At 40.2% G+C, this 24,002-nt stretch overlaps 2 protein-coding genes across 6 annotated transcripts in view; both read right to left on the bottom strand.

Annotated features, from left to right (window-relative positions):
• The window catches only part of prr36a (proline rich 36a), a 33,406-nt gene extending 16,759 nt beyond the window's left edge, over positions 1-16,647 (bottom strand). For 2 of the 4 annotated variants that reach the window (XR_004336314.1, XM_032543805.1), the window contains exons 1-3: positions 16,379-16,630; positions 4,994-5,734; positions 4,752-4,845 (exon numbers count right to left, since the gene is read on the bottom strand). Coding sequence is in view for 3 of the 4 variants with exons in the window: in XM_032543805.1 (XP_032399696.1) it covers positions 4,752-4,845; positions 4,994-5,636 (737 nt within the window). In the remaining variant the exon portion in view is untranslated. Of the gene's footprint in view, positions 1-4,751; positions 4,846-4,993; positions 5,735-14,425; positions 14,435-16,378 lie in introns of all 4 variants that reach the window. The other 2 variants (XM_032543826.1, XM_032543817.1) reach the window with 2 other exon arrangements.
• Positions 16,648-19,504: 2,857 nt separating this feature from the next.
• The window catches only part of LOC116706740 (mucolipin-1), a 64,269-nt gene continuing 59,771 nt past the window's right edge, over positions 19,505-24,002 (bottom strand). For both annotated transcript variants that reach the window (XM_032543714.1, XM_032543723.1), the window contains exons 12-14: positions 23,474-23,680; positions 23,210-23,340; positions 19,505-22,569 (exon numbers count right to left, since the gene is read on the bottom strand). In XM_032543714.1, coding sequence (XP_032399605.1) covers positions 22,533-22,569; positions 23,210-23,340; positions 23,474-23,680 — 375 coding nt within the window. In that variant the 3' untranslated portion in view covers positions 19,505-22,532. The remainder of the gene's footprint in view (positions 22,570-23,209; positions 23,341-23,473; positions 23,681-24,002) is intronic.

Here is a 24,002-nt window from a genome sequence, read left to right as displayed (position 1 = left end):
TGCATGCAAGCAAAATATGAACTGACAGTACCACTCAATTATAGCAAGAATCAAGTCTGATATAATTAAGTGAATGACTTCTCAAAAAAGGAAGAGTGAGTGAGACTGAAGGATGAAATTAGACTGACTGAAATGAAGATAAGAGTTAAGGGATGGCAATAAAAAATAAATAAATAAAATAGGTAAGGGGAGGTCACAGACACAATACAACCCCGACCCCTCCCTCCATTGTTTTATGATGAGTAATAACTCAAAAGATTTGATCCAGAGGGACAGCATAGAGAACAGACCAGCCCACTAAACCCTGTATTCCACACATTGTGGGTGGCGGCTGGTAGTTCTTTTGTGGGTGTATTAGCATGAATTACATTTGCTGCCAACAGAGGATCGAAGTCAATACAAATCACAGTTCAAGGGGATGACTACATAGGCATCTACAGGAGGTTAATGACCAAACACAAGGTTCTTTTAAGGGAAGAAGGTCAGCAAAGGGACATGTCACTGATGCACTTCATAGACTGTTTTACAATATTCAGAAAGGTTTACTACAGATGCAAACACCACACTGGTAACGTACTGAGCAACAATGCAACATTTGACCAAAAATCAAAGTGTAAACATGAGCCAGGGAGGTTTGTTGAAGTTCACCCACTACATCCATTCACCCATGACTCCCTCTTTCCTCTTGTTCCTTCTAAAAATACAGCTGGGAGGCTAGACACTCCCTTGGCATACTCGCTCCTGTAGATTAAATTATTCCATTTTAATCAAACCAAAGAGAAAGGAGGAGAGGGCTTGGCCAAGAGATACTGTTGTTATCCCTGTTGCAGTAAGCTCATCCTACATATAAAATGCAGTCAAAGTACACGTTTTTCTGTCCTCGCCCTTTCCCCCCCCCCCCTCACTTCAAGGGCCTCCTTCAAGAAAACAAATGGAAATGGAGCACCCTAACAATACCTTGTTTGGCTTGTAGGCTGTCCAAAACCAGCTGCTTTACTCCTTCCTGAGAGGAGCACACATTCCTAGGGTTTGTGTGGGCCTACAGTTATCTCCTTGACAATATAGAGTGGAGGCCTGAAATCTGCTCAGTGGAAAGTTGAGATGAAATGTTGCAGCCAAGCAATAGCATGGCAGACAGTGTTGGCTCTTATGAAGCCCTGGGCACCCGCTGTCACTGTGATATATGACATGGGCCTTTTTCGGTTAGGACAGTAATCCTGCCCTCTACCAAGTCGGGGAGAAATGAGTTTTATCTACAGTAGGACAAGACATAAGTAATTGGTAGATGTGACAGGGAGACAATTAGATAAAAAGACCCCCAAAAAAAGTAAGAATAAAGTGTTTGCATAAAAAAAACAAGCCAATCTTCTAAAGCCAGTGCAATGATTTTGGTGTAATTTAGATACATTTTCCATTATAGCCCATTGAGTATTTGAATAATGAGGGAACATTCTGTATCTGAGGGACCAAAAAAGTACTATCCTGCATCAATTCTATCCATTCCCAATTTCCACACCAACATAAACACTGGGGGGGGAGAGAAGGGAGCCTAAAAGAGGGGGTGGGGTGGACAAAGACGGATTGCTCAGTCAGTGCAAGGACACCATAACCCATCGTTGGAGGAAAGAAGAGCAAAGCTGGTGCCAGATTTTTACAACATTTAGCTTCTACTTCAGTAATCAAGTGTTCTCATCGAACATTGAGATAGACATCCTCCTGACCCAAGGGTTGTTTGGGAGATGGGGATGCTACTGGGAATGTAATTGTATAAAATTAAATAAAGTTGTCGGGAAAAAAAGGACAACCTCCTGTCATTCAGATGGATTGTATGCCGGGAGCTCATAGCTGAACACAATGACCAAATCTTATTTGCTCTACATGAATGACGCTCTGGTAAAAGTAAAATCATCTGAAACCCATTCCTCCCTTTGGGCAAATTACTATGAATACTTCATGAGGGAGGCGGGTCTTTACACCGGCCACAGATGGTGTGCGATAGTACACTTTCAGGGGCATGTTATCCTTACTGTCTACCTCAAAAGATCTAGATGAAAGAGTTTTACTTGCAGACACTGGACTTCAAAAATGTTGAGGTGCGTTTCAGTGTGACAGTTTGGGCAACAATAACTGCTGTTGTCTCAGCAATATAAGAAACAACATGGCAGGTATGAAAGTACAAAGAAGCTGCTACAAAAGTAAAAAGGAAGAGGCTATGCAGCAGCCACTGTATTGCAGCTAAATAATCACATTAGGTAGTTCACCAAATCCTTTAACACCTTTCAATTCTTTTCGAATTCAGTGCGATGGACTGTTGGTGCCATTGTTCTCAGTGTCATGACTTCTGCAAGTCAACACCCGAGCTGAAAGAAGGCCCGTTAGCATTACTGCCAGAGAGCCAGCGCGAACACCAACACGGACTGAAAAGCACACCAGTACTACTGTTGCAACACAAAGGGTTTGACACAACACCAACTTTCACATGCAGGTGGCACAGACTGCAACACACGTCATCTGTCAAAAGGGTGAACACCTGCTGCTGTTCTCCTGTTGTCCTCTGTGTCTCAAGCTGAGAGGCGAGTGCTTAATGTCAACGTCCCGGTGAACAAGTCAGGAAATTGTCACATGTGCTACTGTAATCAGACGCCAACACTTGAAATGTCTCACCTCTCTTTTGAGGTATATAAATTGGTACCAATATACACAAATAGGCACTTAAATTATTTCTTATAGCAAACTATAAGTGCAATTACCTTGTGCCACTTCAGAAAACAGAATAATGCAGTACATTGTTCCTTTATTTAATAAGAGGTCATTACGAGGGAAGACAAGTGGTGAGAGAATGTAATCACAACTTTACAAAAATTTGAAGAAACCACCAACTGATATTTATGTCTTACGAATAAAAGCTTTCTAGTTGATAGTAACTTTAAAAAGGACAAGATCTACAATAAAAACAGCCAAATGATCATTTGAGAGCAGCAGTTTGAGTAAGTTTAGTCCAACCAGAGTCTTCTCTATCATAACCACCAGCTCAGTATGAAAGGGATTATGATCCAAGTCAATAGCCCTTTGCCCTGGAGAGGTGGGGCTGGTTTCTGCCAGGGGGTCTGTTTGGGACAAAGTGGTAGTTCTTCAGTATCGCTGCCTCTGTTAAGGCCCTCTGTCTCAGGTTATTTCTGTTAACATGACTCACTCGTGAAGCGAAATCTGACTCAATAACTGCCCAAAGACCACAATGGACATCATTCTCCACTGCTTGCTTTCAGGGTATCAAGATAAACAGTCACCCTGTCATTCAGTTTGTAAGGGGGATTAAAAAGTTCAGATATCAGACAGGGGGAAGATGTCTGTGAATGACAGAAACAATGCAGAGCATGGAGAGAAAAAAAGCAGAGAAAGTAAAATAAAAAGAAGTTTTTCCAACCGCATGACTTTAAAGTTCCCATTTTTTCTCATGTGAAGAGACTTTGTCTGTATACCGTTATATCCTAATACAAATGTTTTATTATTCAAATGTCTGAGTGCGCTATGGACATTTTCCCATTGTACGTTAGGCCTGCACAATTAATCTTTATAAAAAATTTAAAAAAAAAAATCTTGATTTTTTAAATAAGATTCTTTTAATTTATTTTTTTTAATGACTTTGATTGTCTTTGAATTTTATGAGCCGACTGCATAACAAACTACTACTTTCTTCTGGGAGTTTTAAACAGACTGTATAAAATAGGTTGTAAAGCGCTCCAATGCTCTCCCTTCTCTTCATTGGAGCCTCTGTTTACAGGCTTGTTGTTACGCGCTATAGGTGCCCCTATTTTTTTTTTTTAATCTATGATTGATACTGCCAATTTGTTTTGTTTTGTCATGCTAGGCTACGTTATCACCCCTGCTGTCAGTAGCTATGTTTCCATCCACACGTTTTTATCCAAATTGACATACATATTGAAAGTAATATCAAATAAAAAATGCCTTATGGAAACAGTAAAATTAGATGGAATTTCATGAATATCAACTCAAAAGAAATATGTTTGGCCTCATCGGATTTTATCTTGATGAATGAATTGCGATTAAGTTTTAGGTAATTTTATGGTTGCAACCAGCCAAAAAACGAAGTTTTAGTTCATTTCCGCCCAGTATTTTTGATCTGTCTGCACACATTGTGGATGTCAACAAAGACAGACATAAGTGGATGAACGAGGAGACAAGAGACATTCTGAATTTATTTATCAGTAACCCACGAAGGAAATGACCATCAAAGGTTACAACAAGCCGTGGTACGTCCTCCAGAGTAAATGGAAGGCACTCAAACAGCGAGGCATGCCTCAAAAAAAGATGAGTTGTCTCGCAGGGAAAATAAAAGACAAGTTGCATCATCACAGCAATGTGTTGATAGTGTAATTTTCTTATTATAGCTTGATATGTTGCCTTCAGCTGGCACATTAGCACTACAACTTGTGCAATATTGATAATTTGTTGGTAGACGGCACGATCCATTTTGTCTAGAAAAACTTTGTTCGCAAAAGTTTGCTTAAATGTTGTGCGATTCAATGCAAAAATAAAATGTTTCAAATCAATTCAATACACCAATTTGATCGCAAAACAGCATGTGACGTCAATACACACTGATTTTTATTCACTTTTAAGTTGTTGGATGGAAAAACTTTCAGCTTTATTCGCATGTTTTATTTAAACCGAACTTCAGATAATTCGATTGACAAGTGGATGAAAACTTAGCTTGTGATAGACATGCGTACCTGGTGATCTTTGACGTGGTGGAACCACCAGCTTTAGTTGTGGGGGAAGTGCTGGGTTTTGGGGCAGTGGACGCCGCTGCTCTGCCAGCAGGAGCTACAAAAAAAATGTAAGAACAAGAGAAAAAGCAAAACTTGTTTAAGCATAGGTTTTCAAAGAGAGCAGAGAAAAGTGTAATCATATATTCAGACACAAAATGAAATAAGTATTCATTTCCATTCCTTTTTACTTATCTCAGACTTACCTGCGGTTTTAGGTCTAGCTGCATTAACAGTCTCAGCCACTGGTCTCTTCTTAGGAATGCCATTCACTGTTGTTGGTCTGGTACCATTTGTTGCTGTGGCAGCAGCAACTGAGGCAGTCCTGGCCATTCCAACAGGCTTCTTTTCAGGCACTCTAGATTGGTTCCTGGCTGCGGAGGAAACTGCTGCTACACCCACCAGTCTTTTAGGTACAGCCCCCGCTGCTGATGCTGTGGCTGCAGTTTTCTTGACTGCAGCTGTAGATGCATTTTTAGAGGATTTGACTTCATTCCCTGTGCGGTGCAAGGCAGTCCCTGGCCGTGATCCGGAGGACCCTGCAGATTTGGCTGTGGGCTGGATTTTGGTAGCAACAGCCCCTGCAGATTTGGCTGTGGGCTGGATTTTGGTCGCAACAGCCCCTGCAGATTTGGCTGTGGGCTGGATTTTAGTTGCAACAGCCTTTGGTTTGACTTTGGGGTCTGTTCCCACCTGCTTGCCATTTGCCCCGGGTGCTGCATCATTTGCAGCTTCCTCTGGTCGTGATGGGGCCTGCTCCGTTACGTTGTCCTGCAATGAGGAGGGCTCTGCTACTGCTGCAGATTCAGTGGGCTCCGTGGTTTCCATGGTATCCCCATCCGGTTTCATTCCCTCCTTCTGAAGGTGTGGACGCAGAAGTTGTTGCTAACTTACAAGGTCCAGGGGCTCACACTCGTCTTGATTGGTCAGTTACTCACACACTGTGGAAGAACAAAAAAACACATCACCACAAGGACATCACTGATATATTTTACTGTACTCCCCATCTGACATAAACGTTGTTAAACTACTTATGAAGTCATATGATAAAACATGTCACTGTCAGCCAAAGGAAATGCAGTTTATGGCAAGGGGCCTCCAAGGAATTTGGGGAGTCAGAAAAACAGGAAGTGAGCAGTGAGCAGATGCCAACAAATCTGTTTTCTCAACCAGTCATCCCGCTCCACAGTGACTGGTTGTCCCATCTAAAAGAACTACTAATAATGCAACCTAATCATCCTAATCCGTGCGGTACCAAAACAAACTTAGGAATGGCTATTAAAATAACACAATAAAAAGGAACCATAGATTGTTTTAACTGCACATTTTATGGGGCAGAAATAGAAAGAAAAAATCTGATGACTTGTGAAAAACGGCTTTTCAAATGGCTTCCAGCATCTTGAAATTGAAAAAGGGAAAAAGCTGTGGTTTGGAAAGCTGAAAGCCAAGAGAGGCATTACAATTTCCCGATTTGAAACAGCCTACAGAGGACGACGAGAGGGAGGAGGTGGAAAACAAGCACCAAATGGCCCACTTGTCAGCCATGGTCTTCCTCTCTTAGCAGATGATAATTGTCACATCATCCTGTGATCGCTCAGACATTTGTGTGCTAGGAGACTCCTAATTGACAACACTCATGGAAATATTGAAAATGACGTAGACCAGAGCATGTGAGCAGATGTCTTTTTTTGGTCCCTCACCATTTGGCAAGAATTGTCTTTTGTTTTTGAGCAAAGCGGGGAAGAAACGTAGTTGAGCGCAGTGCCCCGGCGCAGCTTGAGCGGGGGAGCGGTGGGAACAAACAGCTCAGCGAGGGAGGAGCAGAAATTTTCACCACTCTGCTCACATGCACTAGAAGAAGCTGTGGTGAGGTGGGAGAAGAGGAAGGGGCGAGATGTTAATGAGTGCAAGACACACACACTCTTTCCAGATCTGTTATGGTTTACTTCCTTCTCAATCATCCCCTCCACCCCAACTTCTTTGCCCCACAAACCACAGTAGCTTCTCCCCCTCCCCCTTATTCTTCTCTTTTTCCTACAGCCACTTGTTCCTCCCCTCCTCCCACAACTAATAGATCTGCTTCCAGTAAATTGCTACACAAATGGTCTAGTCCGTAGAACCTCTGTATGGCCCAGGAAAGAAGCTGTGTAAGATTGATTGAAGTGGAAACAAAAACAGATTGAGAGGAATAAGACTTACTTTAATATGACAAAATGATTTAAAAAACAAAAAACAAAAAAAAAAACACTTAGAAAAAGGGAGAGTAAAGGATAATAGGTTCTTTCTAGTAGGCAAGAAAGCCTGAAGTAGTAATAAGAATGAACAAACCATAACAGCAATTCAGAAGGAGACCAGACTCTGCCCTTCCAGTGCAAACTAATAAGGTCATAGCTGTAGAAAATTTATGATATGCAAGCCATTAAGCCAGATAACTAAAAAACATCTTGGAAAGGTTACAAGTTCCAATGAGCAAACTTTTCCACCGACATGAGATACCGAGTGCTTTTATACAGGCTCAGAGTAGAAAAAAAACAAAAAACATTTGCCTTTAGGATGTCAAAAGCATCTGAATCACAAATTTAACAACACTTTTAGAATTAAGTCTTCGGAAGAATAAGCACTTACTGTTGTCCAAAAGTTTAAAAAAAAAACCAAAAAAACATTTTTCCTCGCCAGTTACACATCATCATATGAGGTAACAATACTGTGGCCCCATTCTCCAAAAATGTTTCTTTGAATCCACTACTGTTTACGAGACGAAAAAATAAAAAAAAAGATCTCCGTTAGTCTTTACTTTTTTGTATCAATATACTTGAGGTAAGCCAAGCAATTATGTTTCATAATCAAAATACAAATGTCTAAATGAACCATTTGTATCCAATTTTTGAATAAGTTGTTTGGCCAGTTTAGAGCTGATAACCACATACTCCACACCTGTACATACAGCCATTAAAACCCCCTAATCTCTTGTTTAAAATAATTAAGTCCTACCCTTTGGTTCAGCCACAACGCACTGAAAAGGTTTTCCTCCTGCTGCCTTCTTCTGTCTCTCGTTTTATTCTGGTCTCTATGACTACAAATCTCAACACACCCTACCAACACAAAGTCTGGATTTCCGTTCTTTTGTAAAATATAAACCGTTAAAAGATAATTTGATAAAGTGCACAGCCTTTGGGTCAGTGTTGCGCAAATCATATCCATTGTCAATACTCAGGTTAAATGAAAAGGAAACCTTTAGCAAATTGGGAACCTAGAGAAGTGGTTAGCAAGGTTGCTTCTCACTGGTCCTTCTGATTTTATTCCTGGTGGGTTGTAGAGCTGCACAATATGGAGAAACTATGCGATTTACAATACTGCTATAATTTTATCATGAGTCTACTTGCTTGATTATCAAGGAAAATGCACAATTTTTTCAACTTGAACATACAAAGTTAAAGAAGCAAAGAAATACTAGTTACTTGCATTTTACTTGATACTTTTCAAATAACTTATTTCACAAAATGAAAAAAACTTTTCAATATAGACATTTTTGATCAACAGCACAAAGGAAATAATGTAAAATAAATCCAAATTGCTATTAAAATACATTTTGTATGCCATTATAAACTGACATTTAAGATTTGTATAATATAATAAAATAACCAGTTATTAATTTACAAAATACAATCTGTCCATCTCCTCTTAAAGTCTGCTTGCTCGGAAGCCCTGGACACTGATACATGACACACGCTACTGCCTAAACAGAGTGATTAGTCACATCTTTTGTAGACGTTACGAGGGGAACGCTTAATACATCCCTGGGGTAGCGTAATTCAGAAGGCAGATTCACCACAGAAGCATAAATCAGGCATTAGTGAGAGAGAGAAAATGGTAGGTGCATTGAGTGAGAGAAGTCAGTGTGTGAGTGGTGAAGCAAGCGAGGAGAGCGACCAGTGAGTGGTGTGGGACTTAGCGTAGTGTTTGTGTGAAGGAAAAGCGAGCCGAAAGAGATAGTAAAGATGTAAAGGAAGTTAACAATAAAAACACCAAGCTTCTTAAGACACAGTGGCCTCATCTGTTGTTAATACGGTTGGTAAAGTGAAGAGTGAAGGGAGACTGCAGTGCACACAGAGACTATTGTCATGAACACAGCACACTGTTTTTTCTTAATTAAATCGTGCAGCCCTAGTGGGTTGGCATAAGAGTTTGTGTAAGAAAGTATTTACATCAGGTCAAACTTGCTCTTTGAGGTAGAGGCTTTACTTGTCAATAAGCCACCCAGTTTATTCAGAGAGGAAGGAGCTGCTCCAAAAGAAAAAAGCAGTGAGACAGGGAATTTGACTGGCACCGTGACGTGCATGACATAGTTTTGCCAGTCCAGCTACTAATGCCAGGGGCTTAGCAGAATGAATCACATTCCTCATGCAATGACCCCCTTCTGGGCAAGTAAAGGCATCATCTCTAACCAGCTGACACTATGTGACGCAGCGCAGACAGGAAGTGAATGGAACATTAAAAATCCCATCCATACACGCACAGATAAGGGATGTTTTACTAAATTACACTAGACTGCTCTACAGAGCTACCTGTTGCTCATTTTCATATCCATCAGAACACACACTCTTGACATCAATACTTTACAACCATTATGTTCAGAAAAGTGACTGCACAAAACCAGCAGCATTTTTAAAATGGTCTGCCTGGTCAAGGTGAACAGCCTCATGCATTTTAATTGAAATACAAGAAAACCTCTATTGTCTGCCATTCTCTTGGTCTACATTTGCATAACAAATCCTAGTTCATTGAAGATTTAAAACCATATTCAGGACGCAGCATGCCTTCTTGCTAGCCAGCGCCACATGGCTATTATCACAATTAGCTCAATACCCCTGGTGACAATTACAATGTGTTACAATTCATTTACAAGTATTGTGATGAAAACAAAAGTGCTAAAGGCTGAAAAAAAATGCAGCAGCATGCGTTTAAATCAAGCAGCCATCACAAAGCAAGATTGTTAGAGGGAGTCTGTCTAGACGGAGAAGGGGCCTTTAGTGGCATTTACATTCCACTTCTTCTAATAAAGAAATATGGCCTTGTGTGTCATTAAATTTTACTCCTGACCTCTGTCTTGAGGCAGTTTAATTACATCTGTCGTACCTCTCTCTCGCTCAAGTCTCTTGATCTACTCGTCCAGACATTAGAAGTGATGCCTGACAAAATGGGTCATTTTTAATACTGTGTCTAATACAAGCAGATGGGGATTAAGCGGTGTTGAGAGCATGGCAGGGGTCTGGAATGCATTGAGCAGACTGCTGGAGGTGGTGATGGATGAATACTTGTTGATACTGATGCTGGGGCTTAATGTCATCTGTAGATTTACCCCAGACTACTGCAACAATGCTGTAATTACAAAACAGTAAAGAGACATTACACATTAGGAGTTTAAAACATTGATTGTGAGTATAAACACAAGTCGGAGAAGGAAAGTTAGGAACATATTTATGCAAATTCAAGGTCTACTTTTCCTTAGGTGCCTTTTTGTGTTAGAGCTGAATTAATTAGTTGAACAGATAAATCTCCAACTATTTTGATATAGATACATCCTTTACGTCATAATTAAAAGCAAAAAATATTCTTTCTCCCAGCATCTCAAATGTAATAGTTTGCTTCATTTATTTGTCTTAAATGCATAGTAAACTGTATATATTTGGAGTTTAAAAAAATATATTTTTTTGAAGACATCACTTTAGGCTCTGAGAAATTGTAATTTTTTTCTGATCCGTTTATGAAATGATTAATAGGTTTATCCGGAAAATACTGTCAGATGAATTGATAATAAAAATGATCTTTCGTTGCAGCCCTATTTTGGATATTAAGCTAGCCACTGTAGTTGCCTGATGTTCAGTTTCTACTTTAAGATCCATGTCAATGCTGTATCTGCTCCAAGATGATTAATCGTGAGAGGGAAGGCCTAAAGCAGCAGAGGTATCAAGAGCACATCTGACCCATCCACATCCCAGCTCTGCTGACTTCCTCAAGACTCCTCAGGGCTACACAGCGACAGCTGGCTTTGTGCATAGTAGTTAAGGGTCATAGGGAGTCCAATGAATGTGTGTGTACATAAGATGGGGCAGTGTGAGTGAGCAAATGATGTGTAGAAAGAAAGTGTGCATAACAAGAAAATGAATTTAGCACAAATTTACATGCATGCCGAGGTAATAAATTGTTAAAGCTGGAATTTAGTGGACTTCCACTTCCTACATTCTTTCAAATCCACAGGCATACTTTATTTAACTCTACGCTCCTACTAGAACCGCACCTGTAAACATTTAAAACAAACAAAAGCTGGTCTGGTGAACTTGACCATGGTTACAGGTCTGGGAGTGCAGTACGACAGTGTTTACAAATTATATGAATCAGTTTTGCTAACCGACTTTCCTCTGGTGTGAGTTTGAGGCACTTACACAAGATACAGAGAGTGTAGACACAATGGTATGTGATTGAGTAGGCTAAGAGGAAGAAGATGGTCAGTTTAGGCAGAGGAATGAAAAGCAAAACAAGAAGCTTAGATCATGTTTGGGAAAGGAAGGGGTTTTCCTCTTTTGGGTTCAAGCTTCGTTTCAGAACAACAGCTCAGATCCTGTGAAAACTGCTCACCAACACGCCAATCCCTGTCACTACTACAGAACCTAAAAAAACCCTATTAAAGCTGACAGTAAATTAACTGAGCAGCAGGCCTTTACACACAGCCTCCTATTTCTCTGTCTGACCATACAAGGCAGTAGTGTCGCTTCTGTTCATCAAGTGAGTTTTTAGTTCAAAAACATACAGAGTGATGGGAAGGGAGAGAAAGAAAAGAACTCCAACTGCTGTTGGAACAGGCCCACATATGTCTCAAAGCACGCTGACAGGAAAGGCAGAGTGCATACAAGTCAAGCATTTGTGAAATACAGCCCTACGAAGCACAATGCTGAATAGTTGCCTCTATCGCTGCATACCACAAGCTGTCTCTCTCGCTCTGACACACAAACACAAATATAGTGCATCATGAGTCCTTGGGGGATATTTCACAAATTTAAATAATAATAAAATATATAAATAAATTTCAATGTTTCTACCTCATACCTCTTTTGACAAATCCCTTATATTGGAAGGCATCGAACTAAAGTAAATTGGTGCAACAGGACATTGTTAAGGCATTGACAAAAAAGCCAATGCCTTTATCATCAAAAAAAAAGAAAGAAAAAACATACTTTCATCAAGGGGGAGGTTTGGTTTACATTAAGCACACAGCTTATTCTAATCAATTCCATACGTGACATTAACATGTGGTAAGTGACTGTGAGCTACTCAATAAGGCCATTAGGAGCAGGTGGTTAAGTGTGGCTACAAGTTAAATGGACTAAGCCAGTTAGCCTTTAAGGGAGTGGCAGTCAAAACGGGATGGACTAGAGGCTACTGGCAGTGGGTGGCCTGAAAGGCTGCAGGGAAGTGGGTTACAATCTGTTGCAAACCTGGAAGGGTTTCAAAAAAGCACCGGGCCAGGCCTTGCTGCCACCAAGAGAAGCTGAAAGCGGGGCGAGTAAAGTCGATAGGTTTTTATCAACCAGGGAGGGAACCGAGTGTATACAATTAAATCTGGACAAAACAACAACAACAACTTCCAATCATGATCATCTCAAGTGTTTGTGTGCATAACTGGGTAATACATTAGGGTACTATGAGGGGGACGGTGGGTAGACAAGGCCTATTGTCTTCAGTGTGCACCATGTAACCCCCTCAAGCATGGTGCAAAGGGGAGTGGGGGTAGGTTTTGAGTGGATTAACAAGTGCAACTGGATTGGGGAGGGGGTAGCAGGTGGCATGGGTACCGTCACCCAAAAATATTGAATTGGCTGCAGGGTGAAAGAAGGAAAGATGGTGGACGCCTCTTTCATACAGTAGACACACATACATACACATATATATATATACATATATATATATATATATATGTATATATATATACATATATATATATATACATATATATATATATATATATATATATATATATATATATATATATATATATATATATATATATATATATATATATCACATGCATGAACTGTGTGTAACTTCAAGCTAAATTTAACCTCTAAGGACTGCTAGTCTGTCACAGGTTAATCTATACTTTCCATTCAGAGACCTACATCTGCAGCTGTAGTCCCATGCACGTCACTGCTAAATGATGGCATTAAAGAGTTACACATTGCATGCTGTGAATACCAACATGAGCTTAAGTTTCAGGTCGGGCTTGCTTTTGCTCATTTGTTATCAGATCAGTGAAGTGTGTGGTAAATGACCAACAACAATTAATCCTCCTTAATAGGCACACCTGGTCACATAAGTCAAATTAAAAAAGTAACAAAAAAGAAAAAGAGGAGGAGGATTTGTGTTAGAAATTAGTTGAAAGGCTGCAGAAGGATGGCTAAAATTGGTTGGAAAATAAGAGGTAGGCAGGGAGTTATAGAATGAAGCCATTGCCATAGATGGCATACTGCACTATCAAACTCATACCGGCTTCCCGCCAAGGACATTTGCCCCACGTTATCTCTTTTCATTTCCTGTTGTTTTCTGATGTCTAACTAATAAAAGTAGGAGGGGGCTGGAGGAGGAAAGCTGAAACACTACTCCTTTTCACATTGTTGGTTTGTTATTTTAAGTAACTTCAATTCAGAATAAAAATAAAAAGAACCAAACAAAGAGATTTTGTCAAGGATGGGTGGCTGTAAAGATGTCAGAGCTAACATCAGTTATATCGTATTAAAGCCAGCCAGCGGTGGCTCACTGTGGAACAGCCAACTGGCTATAGACAGGCAGGAAAATAGTCAATATAATGCTCGAGAGCCCGAGGGACAGATCTGTTACCATGCCTCTGACTGAGCAGGGTGAGCTGAGGCCAGATGGGACAGTGATCCCACACCTTGCCTGCCTGCCTCTCGGTGTGTGGTTCTCTGTGAACCACACACACACACACACACACACACACACACACATTACTGAATCCACAAGATTGTTTCTCTTGCCTATCAAGAGGCAGAGCAAAGGGTCGATAACAGGATATGGTGAGCCTGCTCAACACAAACAAACAAACAACCTTATAGCTGCTGTGCACTGACTCACCTCAGACCAACTTGGATAAGTCCTGTGGCACCCCAGCAGTCTAAACGCAGCATTTGTATTCAAAATGAATAGGCAGACCTGCGTTTTTGCCACACCGACTGATGACCGACACAGGCACTGTGAATGCAGCTTCAGTTAAGACAACAGCCTCTTTGTACAATATGTATATATTCTTCTTTATACAGTTACCATATAGATGTTTTCCCATTATCTCACTTATTGGCTGCAACAGATCTATACATGCTGAAATATGTAGCGGTGCAATTACTAACGCACCCTAGAAGTCATTTAGGTATTTGAAGAAGAAGAGAAAAAAAAAAGCACTATATTGACAGCAGAATGTATTTGGGATGGCCTTCAAGGCTACCAAAGTAAGCTAACAAGCAGACTACAAAAGTGCTGAATTACTCTTTCAATAATTACAGTGCACTGAGCCCAGCTTCAGTCCCAGACAGACTGAGTGCCTAAAAAAATGCAGTGCCAGCGTCCACCACTTTATCCTAATGGGCAGGAGAGTAACAGCCTCCAAACCACAGTGATGAGAGTTACAGCACCACACCGTCTCACCTTCCCACTGCTGAACAGCCAAAAGCAACACAGGAGATACACAACAAACCTCAAGGTTGAAAGAATATAGTTTATCTTCAGATGTCATCCTAAACAGATGTAGTAAGGCAGACAGGGGTTGAGATTGAATGGCCATGGGTGTGGGCCTGAGACTGACACTGGTTGCAGGCTGTAAGAGCAGCTGACTTCTAAGCAGATGCAAATGCTCTGGCTTGTACAAGAGCTGTGCTTTCAAATCAGCTGCCCTGATTTTTGAGTGAGTTCTCCGACAAGGTACGGGCTAAAAAGTGTCAATGTCCATGTGGTACAGATGATAGCTTTGAAAAATTCAATACACCATCAATTGGCAACAATTTAAATTATACACAAAAAAAGGAACCAAAAAGCGAGGCAAGCTTTCACCACGATTTATTCTTTGTGTGTGGCATTTTAAACAATAACACTACCACAAATGTTGCAATGTCAACCACCTGCATTTCCTATTAGGCCCCACAGACCAGCTTCAGTCACAAAAAAGGCAATTTTTAAACCACCGTATCCGATCCATTGATACTTATCTCAAGGTTAAAGGATGCAGTGAAATGAGAATTATTATTATAATGAGCTCCTCATCTGGTTTGCTTTGGTCTTTAGGACAGCAGAAGTGGCTGTGCAGAATAAAAACACATGCAGAGGCTGGAAATAACAGTCTATCCTCAAAGATACACTGCTCCCACATCCAAACCCTGCCCTACACACCCAGACAGCCCAAAACACACCGATTACGTAATGTAGACTCTGAGCCAAACACTGGATGATGAACATCCTCCCTCTATCACTGAGATCTGCATACAATGTCATCTGATAGTCTGCCTCTGCTCTCTGTATTCCTTCCATTTGTCATGTCACTCTGGCAAACCAAGAATGAGATCACCCCATGTGCAGGTAGACAAATATGAAAACAGATGATGTTTTCTTGTCAAGAAACAACTGAGAAGTCACTGAAAGGACTTTTGTATGCACGCAAAAAAATCTAGGGTAATTTTGTATATCCATCAATACATCAGTGATGTATGACATGTGACTGACGCATACATTTGTTTTATATATGCAAAGATTTCAGCTAATCTCATCCAAAAACATATATATAACAGGATCTCAAATAAATTCACAGCCTAGACTCGCTCTTTGGATCAATACATTAACAAGAGTTCCTAAAACATTTCAAACAGATGTGATACTTTTTGTAGTTTTTATCCCTTTTCACCACCAATATTTCTCACATCAAACTGTTTCGCGTGTTGTTTGGGTCCCTGTCAAGTACCCCCAAGTGGTCCCAGGACCCCACCTTTAGAACCATTGTTTTCATAGTTTCTCGGTGATTTTAAGCCGCAAGTGGAGCTTTAATAATGCCATTTGTCTCTGAGAACAAACAAGCTGAATTTCCCCGGGTTTAGCAAAAGGCCCAGTTTAGCCTCACAGAACAATAGCGGTGTACCGTGCAGCAGCTTGCTGACAGAAACACATGGAGCTAGTCAATAAATTGAAACCTCTACAACTAAGACCGTGCCAGCTGAGTCTTGTACCACTGTACACCCAAATAAATTGAATTTTAAGAGTAAAACACACGTTAAAAACCAACGCCTAAACGACGTGTGCCATGCTAACGTTACACATCTATCATCACATCCAGACACAAACTGGTCACTCCACATTACAAAGAGGGCTTTACAACAAACAACGACTGGTTCATTTAAAATTCTCACAAAAATGGTGGGCTTCCCTTTGCAGAGCAGTCATTTTCGAGACAACGCTACTTTACGGTTAAAATAGCATGAAGAATTGAGAAGGTGATGCACCGTAACTTAAATAATTTCGTACGTGATAAATTCTTTTTACCTTCCGAACCGCCAACTCTGCTTTTGAAGACTCCCGGAGAAACAAACAGTGCCTCCCTTTTGCCCCGACACTAAGGTAAAATGTACTAAATATGTCGGCAGAGCAGTAAATTTCACCGGACTAACAATAACCGCGCGGAATAAGCGGTGAGCGTCCCACTTGGTGTCCCTTCCGCCACGTTTGAGCAGAAGCAGGCGGCAACAGACTTCAAGAAGGATGGACTCGGGCCGTCGGGGAGGGGGCGGGGAGTGACCGAGGAGCCCGGCAGCAGATTGAAGACGAAGCGTGTTGGTCATAAGAAAAGATTAAATCCCGCGAGCGGTCCAATCAACAGCGCGAGACTGGTGGTTATGCAAAATAGGAGTGACGTCATACTCAAACCAAACTCGAGCCTAAGGGTGCTTGGAAGAGTGTCCTGGGGATTTAGGAGCAATTTAATTGCATTGTATAAAAACTAAGGTCAGAGAGCGCTTATGCTGTGTTTTTATTAGGGATAAACCTTTTTTTTCACCAATAAAAACATTCACACAAAACAGAAAATCCTGAAGAAGTGTAGCCTTTATATAAATAAAAAGAATCCCTAAATAAATAAACAAATAAATACATTTGGTTCAAGCTAAATATCCTCAACTTTAATTGTCCACTGGGAAGCCAAAAAAAGGTCAAATGGTTATTCCAGCCATTTAGCAGCCTATTGCACTTTCATGAAGTTGGGGAACAATTATGCCTCCAATAACTCCCCAAAAAAAGTTGATACTAGAGCCAAACTGAGACAACCCTGATTACCCTGATTATTCTATTTCAGTCTCCAGGAGACAGGATAAAAAGAATATCGCTGTTTCACGAGTCTCCATGTACTATAACTTGCAATAAGTTATATTCAATGATTCCCAAAAATAGCCATTTGGGGGCTATGAATACAAAGTAAAGCATTAACACTCCACATACACTTTTTGCCTTTGTCTTCCACCTACATTAATTCTCTCTGTTTAAAATGAAATTTGACACACCAAGTTGCATGATAAATGTTCTTCTTTTCACATACAAAAATAGTTTTTCTTTCCTGAGATTTGGATAGTTGGGAGTACGCCTAAATAAAACCACCAAAAAAATCCCACAAAAGTCTGTGCTTGTAGTTTAGCAGTGTCCACTTCCCTATGGTACAAGCCCACAATAGCTGCAATTTGAATGCTTTTTTTTGAGCTGCAGCTGCAGGCCCAACAATAGAAATCAATGAAAAGGGAGAAGACATACAAAGACTAGTGCAACTCACAGAGAGAAGAAAGAGTGAATGGGTTAAAACATCTGACATTTGTTTTCTCTAATCAAGCTCAGAGACAATGGGAAACAATCAAGATATTCAGAAGAAAAAGACTGAGGCAAAGAGAAATCTGAAACTCTGTGAGTGAAGGGAGGAATGCAGGCTTACCAGAAATCATCTACCGTGGACTCATCAGTGAACACATTGTTAATGTGCCTCAATGAAGAGTGAGAGTGTGTGAGTCATGTCTTAGCTCTGTTTCTCCATCCCCGCTCTTCACAGGAGTCTGGCAGCCTGGCAGCCTTTTCAATCGTTGAGGGGCACTGAGCCAGATCGAAGGGGAAAACCCAAAACTCGATGGATATTATAACAAATTTGCTGCTGCATCATTTACAAAATGGTTTAAAACATTCTATTTGCAAAATAATTTAAAAGTCAATAAAAATCTGAACCCAGAAACCAAATTCTTGCTACAGGAAGCTGCCTTTTAGAAGTGTAGAAGTACATGTCAGTAAACCATTTAAGGATCCTTTCTTTATTTAACTAAACTCGTCACTAATGGTGTCCATCATTATATCAGAGAGCTGAAAAAGCTACTAAATCCCCTCACATCCTGCCCATCCATTTCAGATTGATGCATAATGTTGTTACACAAGGGTGTGGCTCAGCACTGTGCTCTGGTAGAAATCCTTAACAGAATTAGAATAGACTGATTATCTGCAAAGCTTTTATACACAGATTTATTTTATTTATTTATTTTTAATCTGTTGCTTTAGCATGGTCTAGTCACCCATCTGCCCAAACTGCCTGTGACACAAAACACACTTTGCAAACCCACACATAGACTGACACACCAAACGCCAACTCGGGGCAGGTGCAGATTTAGTGACTATGTATATAAGATATTGGACAGGAAAAGGAAACTGCTGCTGCAGGCCTGCAGTTTTGAGCTGAGGTGCTTTGTTGATATGATAAAAAAAAACTGAACTTCAAAGAGCGAGCCACAAGTGACTGGATTTCAATTCAAGCTGAGATCAAACTGGCATAAACAAGGCACCACACCCGACATTAGCACACTGCCACCACAACTGACAGACCATTAGCAGCTTTTGGAGCATAACAGCATGTTGGGGCTTTCATTGTGCCTCAAATGCATTGAGTAAATGTACTCCTGCATATACACGCATCCTGTGAGAAAAAACAGAGTCAAAATGACAATGCTCTTTCTAAAAAAAAAGTGAGAGAGACATTTTTAAGAGGTGCCTTCAATATGAATCCTTCATTTACCTCCCTCTCAGTCTGGCATGAACCATCGGGGCATCTTCAGAGCAGTACATAATGTATGATTATATTAGGTTAAGAGGGTAGAAGGCAAAGATGTGCTACATCATGTGCCAAGACTCACTAGGGAAGTTCAATAACCAGGAAATGAGCTCATCTTATTGGACTGTTGTGAAAAAAAAAAAAAGGTCCAGAATTGTAATTTCCCCTCTGAAAGCTCTGTGCTGCAGTGTCTCAACTGACACATGCAGGGTATTCACAACAGCTGTGTTCGACTATGTGTTAGATGGGAGGGTTCATTTGCTAGAAAAATCAAGAATAATAGTTTGTTTAAAAACTCCATGTGCATTTTGGGGTTCAGATTGTGGAGCAGTCTCCCCCTGGGACTCTGGTCACCAAACTCTCTCGTGGGTGTTTTAGTGATGCCTCTAGTTCTGTTGTTGTTTGTAGTGTACTCATCTTTTGTTCTTTTAACCATTTTTTTTTGGTACATTATTTTGTAAAACACTTTGTAACCTGTTGTAAAAAGGTGCTAAAAAATAAACCTTAACTTACTCAATTTTTTCCCCTTCCAAAGAAGGAGAAAAATAAAACTTGTAGTCCTTTAGTACAGTACAGTGTTGCATGGATAGGTATCCAGACCAGACACATTTCCCTCTTCTGACAATCCACAGGAACTGCACCCAAAGTTACTGTAGATGAAATTAGATCATAATACAAAATGAAACAAAACATTTTTTTTAATATCAAAGATGATGTGTAAAACCTTATTCTGTAGATTAGAATTATATATGACACCAAGTGGATGACTTCAGGATAACCTTGTTTCTAATGGTTGCATTTGTGAAGTACAGTTCAAGTGCAGATCATTTTTTACAATAAAACAAACGGTAGGAAAGGTACATCTAGATGATGCTAGATTATACATACATGCAAGACATATAATTTAAAGTTAAGGCCAGTGATACATTTTACATACATTTATCATCTAGATCCAAAGTTAGTTAAAATGTGACACTGCTGGTTAATTGAACAAAATATAAAAAGAATACTGTCATCTTCCATCCCATTAACCCCGCTACTGAACTAGAGATCTTCTCTCTTCATAAAAGAAACATTTTTCCTAAAAACAACTTCTGGAGTCCAGACTACGAGACTCCTTTAAATATGTCTACTAAAAGATCCAGTCACTGTGTTACAGTTTTAGACAAGACATCATTATGAAGACAACAGACTGACTGAAAAGCATGAATCACTATTCTAGGACATTATTACGAAGCTACACATATGCTTCTGCTATCATTAAGTTGCCTTCTTGTTATCTACCCTAAACCTTGCTCCAAATTGTCAGGCAATTCAAGTCATTTTTCTCTTGAAATACGTCGGATACAGTTTGTAGACTGTAGCCATCAGTGTCATATAGAAATGAAGATAGGGGCTAACATTTCTACCTTCTAAAAGATGAATTCTTTGTTCTTTCACATACTTTGGTATCATTAAAGAAATGAATGAATGCATATGGAGGATAGCTTTTGTTGTTGTAGCTAACCACATCAATGCAACACATTACACAATCTACAACAGCAGTAATACTAGTATCCACATTTGAAGGCAATGTGATGCTTGTGCAGTAAAACAGCAGCTAAAGAATCAATTTGACACTTAATACTGAAGGTGCAAGTCACAGGAGAGAAACAAATCAATTCCACACCTGAAACCTCATACTGTACGTTTGTTTGTGGTCCTGTTATTCAACCTTTTTTCTGGACTCCATCTCCCTGATTGTCTTAAAAAAAGACTACTATGTGGCCGGGTTAGCTCAGCTGGTAGAGCAGGCGGACATATATAGAGGTTTACTCCTCGAAGCGGCGGCCGCGCGTTCGACTCCAACCTGCGGCCCTTTGCTGCATGTCATTCCTCCTCTCTTTCCCCTTTCATGTCTTCATCTATCCTGTGAAAATAAAAGCCTAAAATGCCCTCACAAAAAAAAAAATAAGACTACGATAAGGTGGATTTTGTTCATTCAGTATGAATTTACATCGCTCATGTAGTTTTTGGAGCAAATAATGTGTTTTGAGTGTAAGGGACATTATGGTGTTTGAGTTATTGGGTGTAAGGAAAAGGATAATTTGTTGGATATGTTTTTTGACATGTCTAAGTGCCCTGTTCTAAAAAAATAACTATTTTGAAATACTATAAAAGGAAAAACACAAAAAATAAAAACAGTTTAAAAACAGATCCTCGTAGTAGCATCTGTACCCACTTAGTACCTTGGCAATAGGTCCTGCCCCGTTTAACATTGTGCATCATTAAAGGTCCAATATGCATTGTTGGGCAAGTTACTTTTAAAATGTAATACACTATTGATTACTAGTTACTGTCATTTGAGGGTAATTAGTTATATTACAATACTACTGTCTCTGAATTGTATGCTTTACACTACTTTTGCGTTACTTTTGAGTTACTTTCACCAAAATAAAAGTATTACTTGGCAGGTAGGAATTTCACCACAGGATCAACAAAGTCTCAACTTTATCCGCTATATACATCATCATTTATGCACATTATTATGTATTAATCTGAATCTGCAAAGTAATTAAAGCTAAAAAATAATAGTAAAACGTACAATAGCCTACTTGACTCTGAATTGTAGAAGTAGCCTAGTAAGTAGGAGAAAATGACTCAACTAAAAGCACCTTACAATTGAATCAAAGTAGCCTACGGTATAGTTACTTTCCGCGGCTGATAAACTGCATTGATATTACGTGTAGCAAGACTAAACATAAATTCATGACATGTTAACTGTCAGTTGCTTGGGCACATTGCTGTCGGCATTGACAGGACACAGATGTTAGCCGACCTTCTCTGGTTCCAGCTTTGACCATGGGAACAGTGACGGGACGGCTCGCTTCAACGCAGCGTCAAAATCTCCTGATAATAATTTTTCACACAATTTGTCACAGCTACACGGGATGGGCATTTTATCTCATTTTAACTCTGCTGTGCTGTGAAGTAATGTTTGGCTATGTACGAGACAGCAACATTCTTGTGGATGCTATTTCAGCGCGCTTTGAAAGAGGGTCTGGCAAAGCGAGCCTATGGTTGCTACGGTCTCAGCCTGGCAACCTTCATGAACTTCAAGTCTGGGGAGGAGGAGGGGGGGAGACAACTCTCTCCAGTATTTTGAATTTGTACTGCAGTAACTATTTTAACCACTTGTTGTCAGCATTACATATTGCACCTTTAAATACATGGGAAAAGATACTATTTTCTTTTAAAACCCAACAAGGAACAGAGAAGCATCTGTGCATTAGTCATTCAGGATGCTTAAGTCCTGTCCATACAGAGGACAGGCCAATTTCTGCATCAGCCCTCAGTTTCTTCTTCATAGACAGAAAAGATAAGAGGTCCAACAAGAAGACTTCTGTTACACATTCCTTCAACCGAGTGCGGGTCCAGCTGATGGTGACTCCTCCCTAAAATGAGTGATGAGGTTTGACCCAGATACAGCATGGTGGTACAGAGACACTGGGCGTCAGGAGTGCAGTGCAGTGCATCCCTGTGGTCAGCAGGGGAGGATGGTGAGGCTTCTGAGGTCAGTGAAGTCAACTTCAATTCACCAGCAGGACATCCTCATATGTCGTTGTCCTGGAGGAAATCAAAGAAAGATTTAACAACCTTCTATAGTCATGATATTTACTATCATAATCATATATTCTTTTTTTAGAGCAACAATGGTAATGAACCTTACTTAAACAAAGGACCCCAAATGTGTTGGAAAATGCAATATTATTCAAATCTGAGCTTCACTGTGCTCACTCTACCTCGAAATACTAGTGAAAGGAAATTGCAGATGTATGTGTGCGTCTTAACTTCGAGGCCACCCGACAATTCGTAACTCTTTTTTCTTACTTAGATTCAAAACTTTAATGTTTCCCTGCTTTTTATGATTTGAGAAAGGCTTAATGAACTGACACACCAACCAGACGGCCGATCCTAGGCAGAAAAGGCAGTTGTACACACCAAAGCAACGAGACGTAATACGTCTCCATAACAGTAGGCAGCGCTAATCTGTGTTGTCGCCCAAATATGAAAACCGGCAGCTGATTGGACAAATGGCCCCAAGTCTGCTTTTCAAAGTCCCCAAAACTCAAAAATGCATGGATTTATTTTGACTTGATATAACCAAGAAGCTCACATAATTTCACTTTATTCCTTTGCTGCTACTGTCAGTTATTAATTAACCCTGCTGATGTGTTGCTTAGATACACTGCCCTCTCGTCCTCACCTGTCACAGCAGCAGAAGAAGGAGCAAGGCGAGGTCTCCAGACCTCTGAACTTCCCAGAGTTTGGTGCGTCCTTACACTCTGCTATGAAGGCATGCAGGTCTGTGATGTGCATTGGTTCTTGGGTTTGGTGCTGTGGAAATCAATGAGGATACATTAGGATTTTTTTTAAATCTTTTTAAATTTAAAATATTTTTCTCCTGTTTCTTCTCCATTCTGGCTGTCGGAAAAACAGAAATGATAACTTGGTTTAAGTCATTTCCCACCTTGATGGTCTCGTAGGCTCCTGTGATGAGTGCAATAAACAGTGACAGCACCATGTAGATGAAGAGGGAGATGAAGGTGTACAGGTAAATTTGGCTAAACAGCCACACCAGAGTGCTGCTCTCCTGCATCTCCGCAAACGTCACAAACATGTCGTCCCCGTTGATGAGGGAAAACAGGCACTCGGACACCATGGACAGAGAACGGAACTGCGGGAGAGAAAACAGTAAGCTCAATCAAACCTCTGCAAACTGAAATTGTCTGTATTGTAAGAGCCAAGCCTTCAGTTACAGTAATTACTGCTCCACAAACAACCCCCGAAAACTGTTGACTTCATCAATAAAGTGCATAATACACCAACTCATGACATCTACAAGGAGAAGAGAGGTCTAGACAACTTGTTTTAGCTATAGAGTGAGACATCTCATTTCTATACTATCTTTGTTGGGAGTCACACATGCGCAGTAACTAGGTAAGATCACATCAGCTAGATAACTTTTTTACAACTTTGGTCAGTACAAGGCAGGATTA

This window comes from Etheostoma spectabile, chromosome 2 (assembly GCF_008692095.1).
Source record: "Etheostoma spectabile isolate EspeVRDwgs_2016 chromosome 2, UIUC_Espe_1.0, whole genome shotgun sequence".
NCBI lineage: Eukaryota > Metazoa > Chordata > Actinopteri > Perciformes > Percidae > Etheostoma > Etheostoma spectabile.
This window is presented reverse-complemented; position numbering and strand designations above follow the sequence as displayed.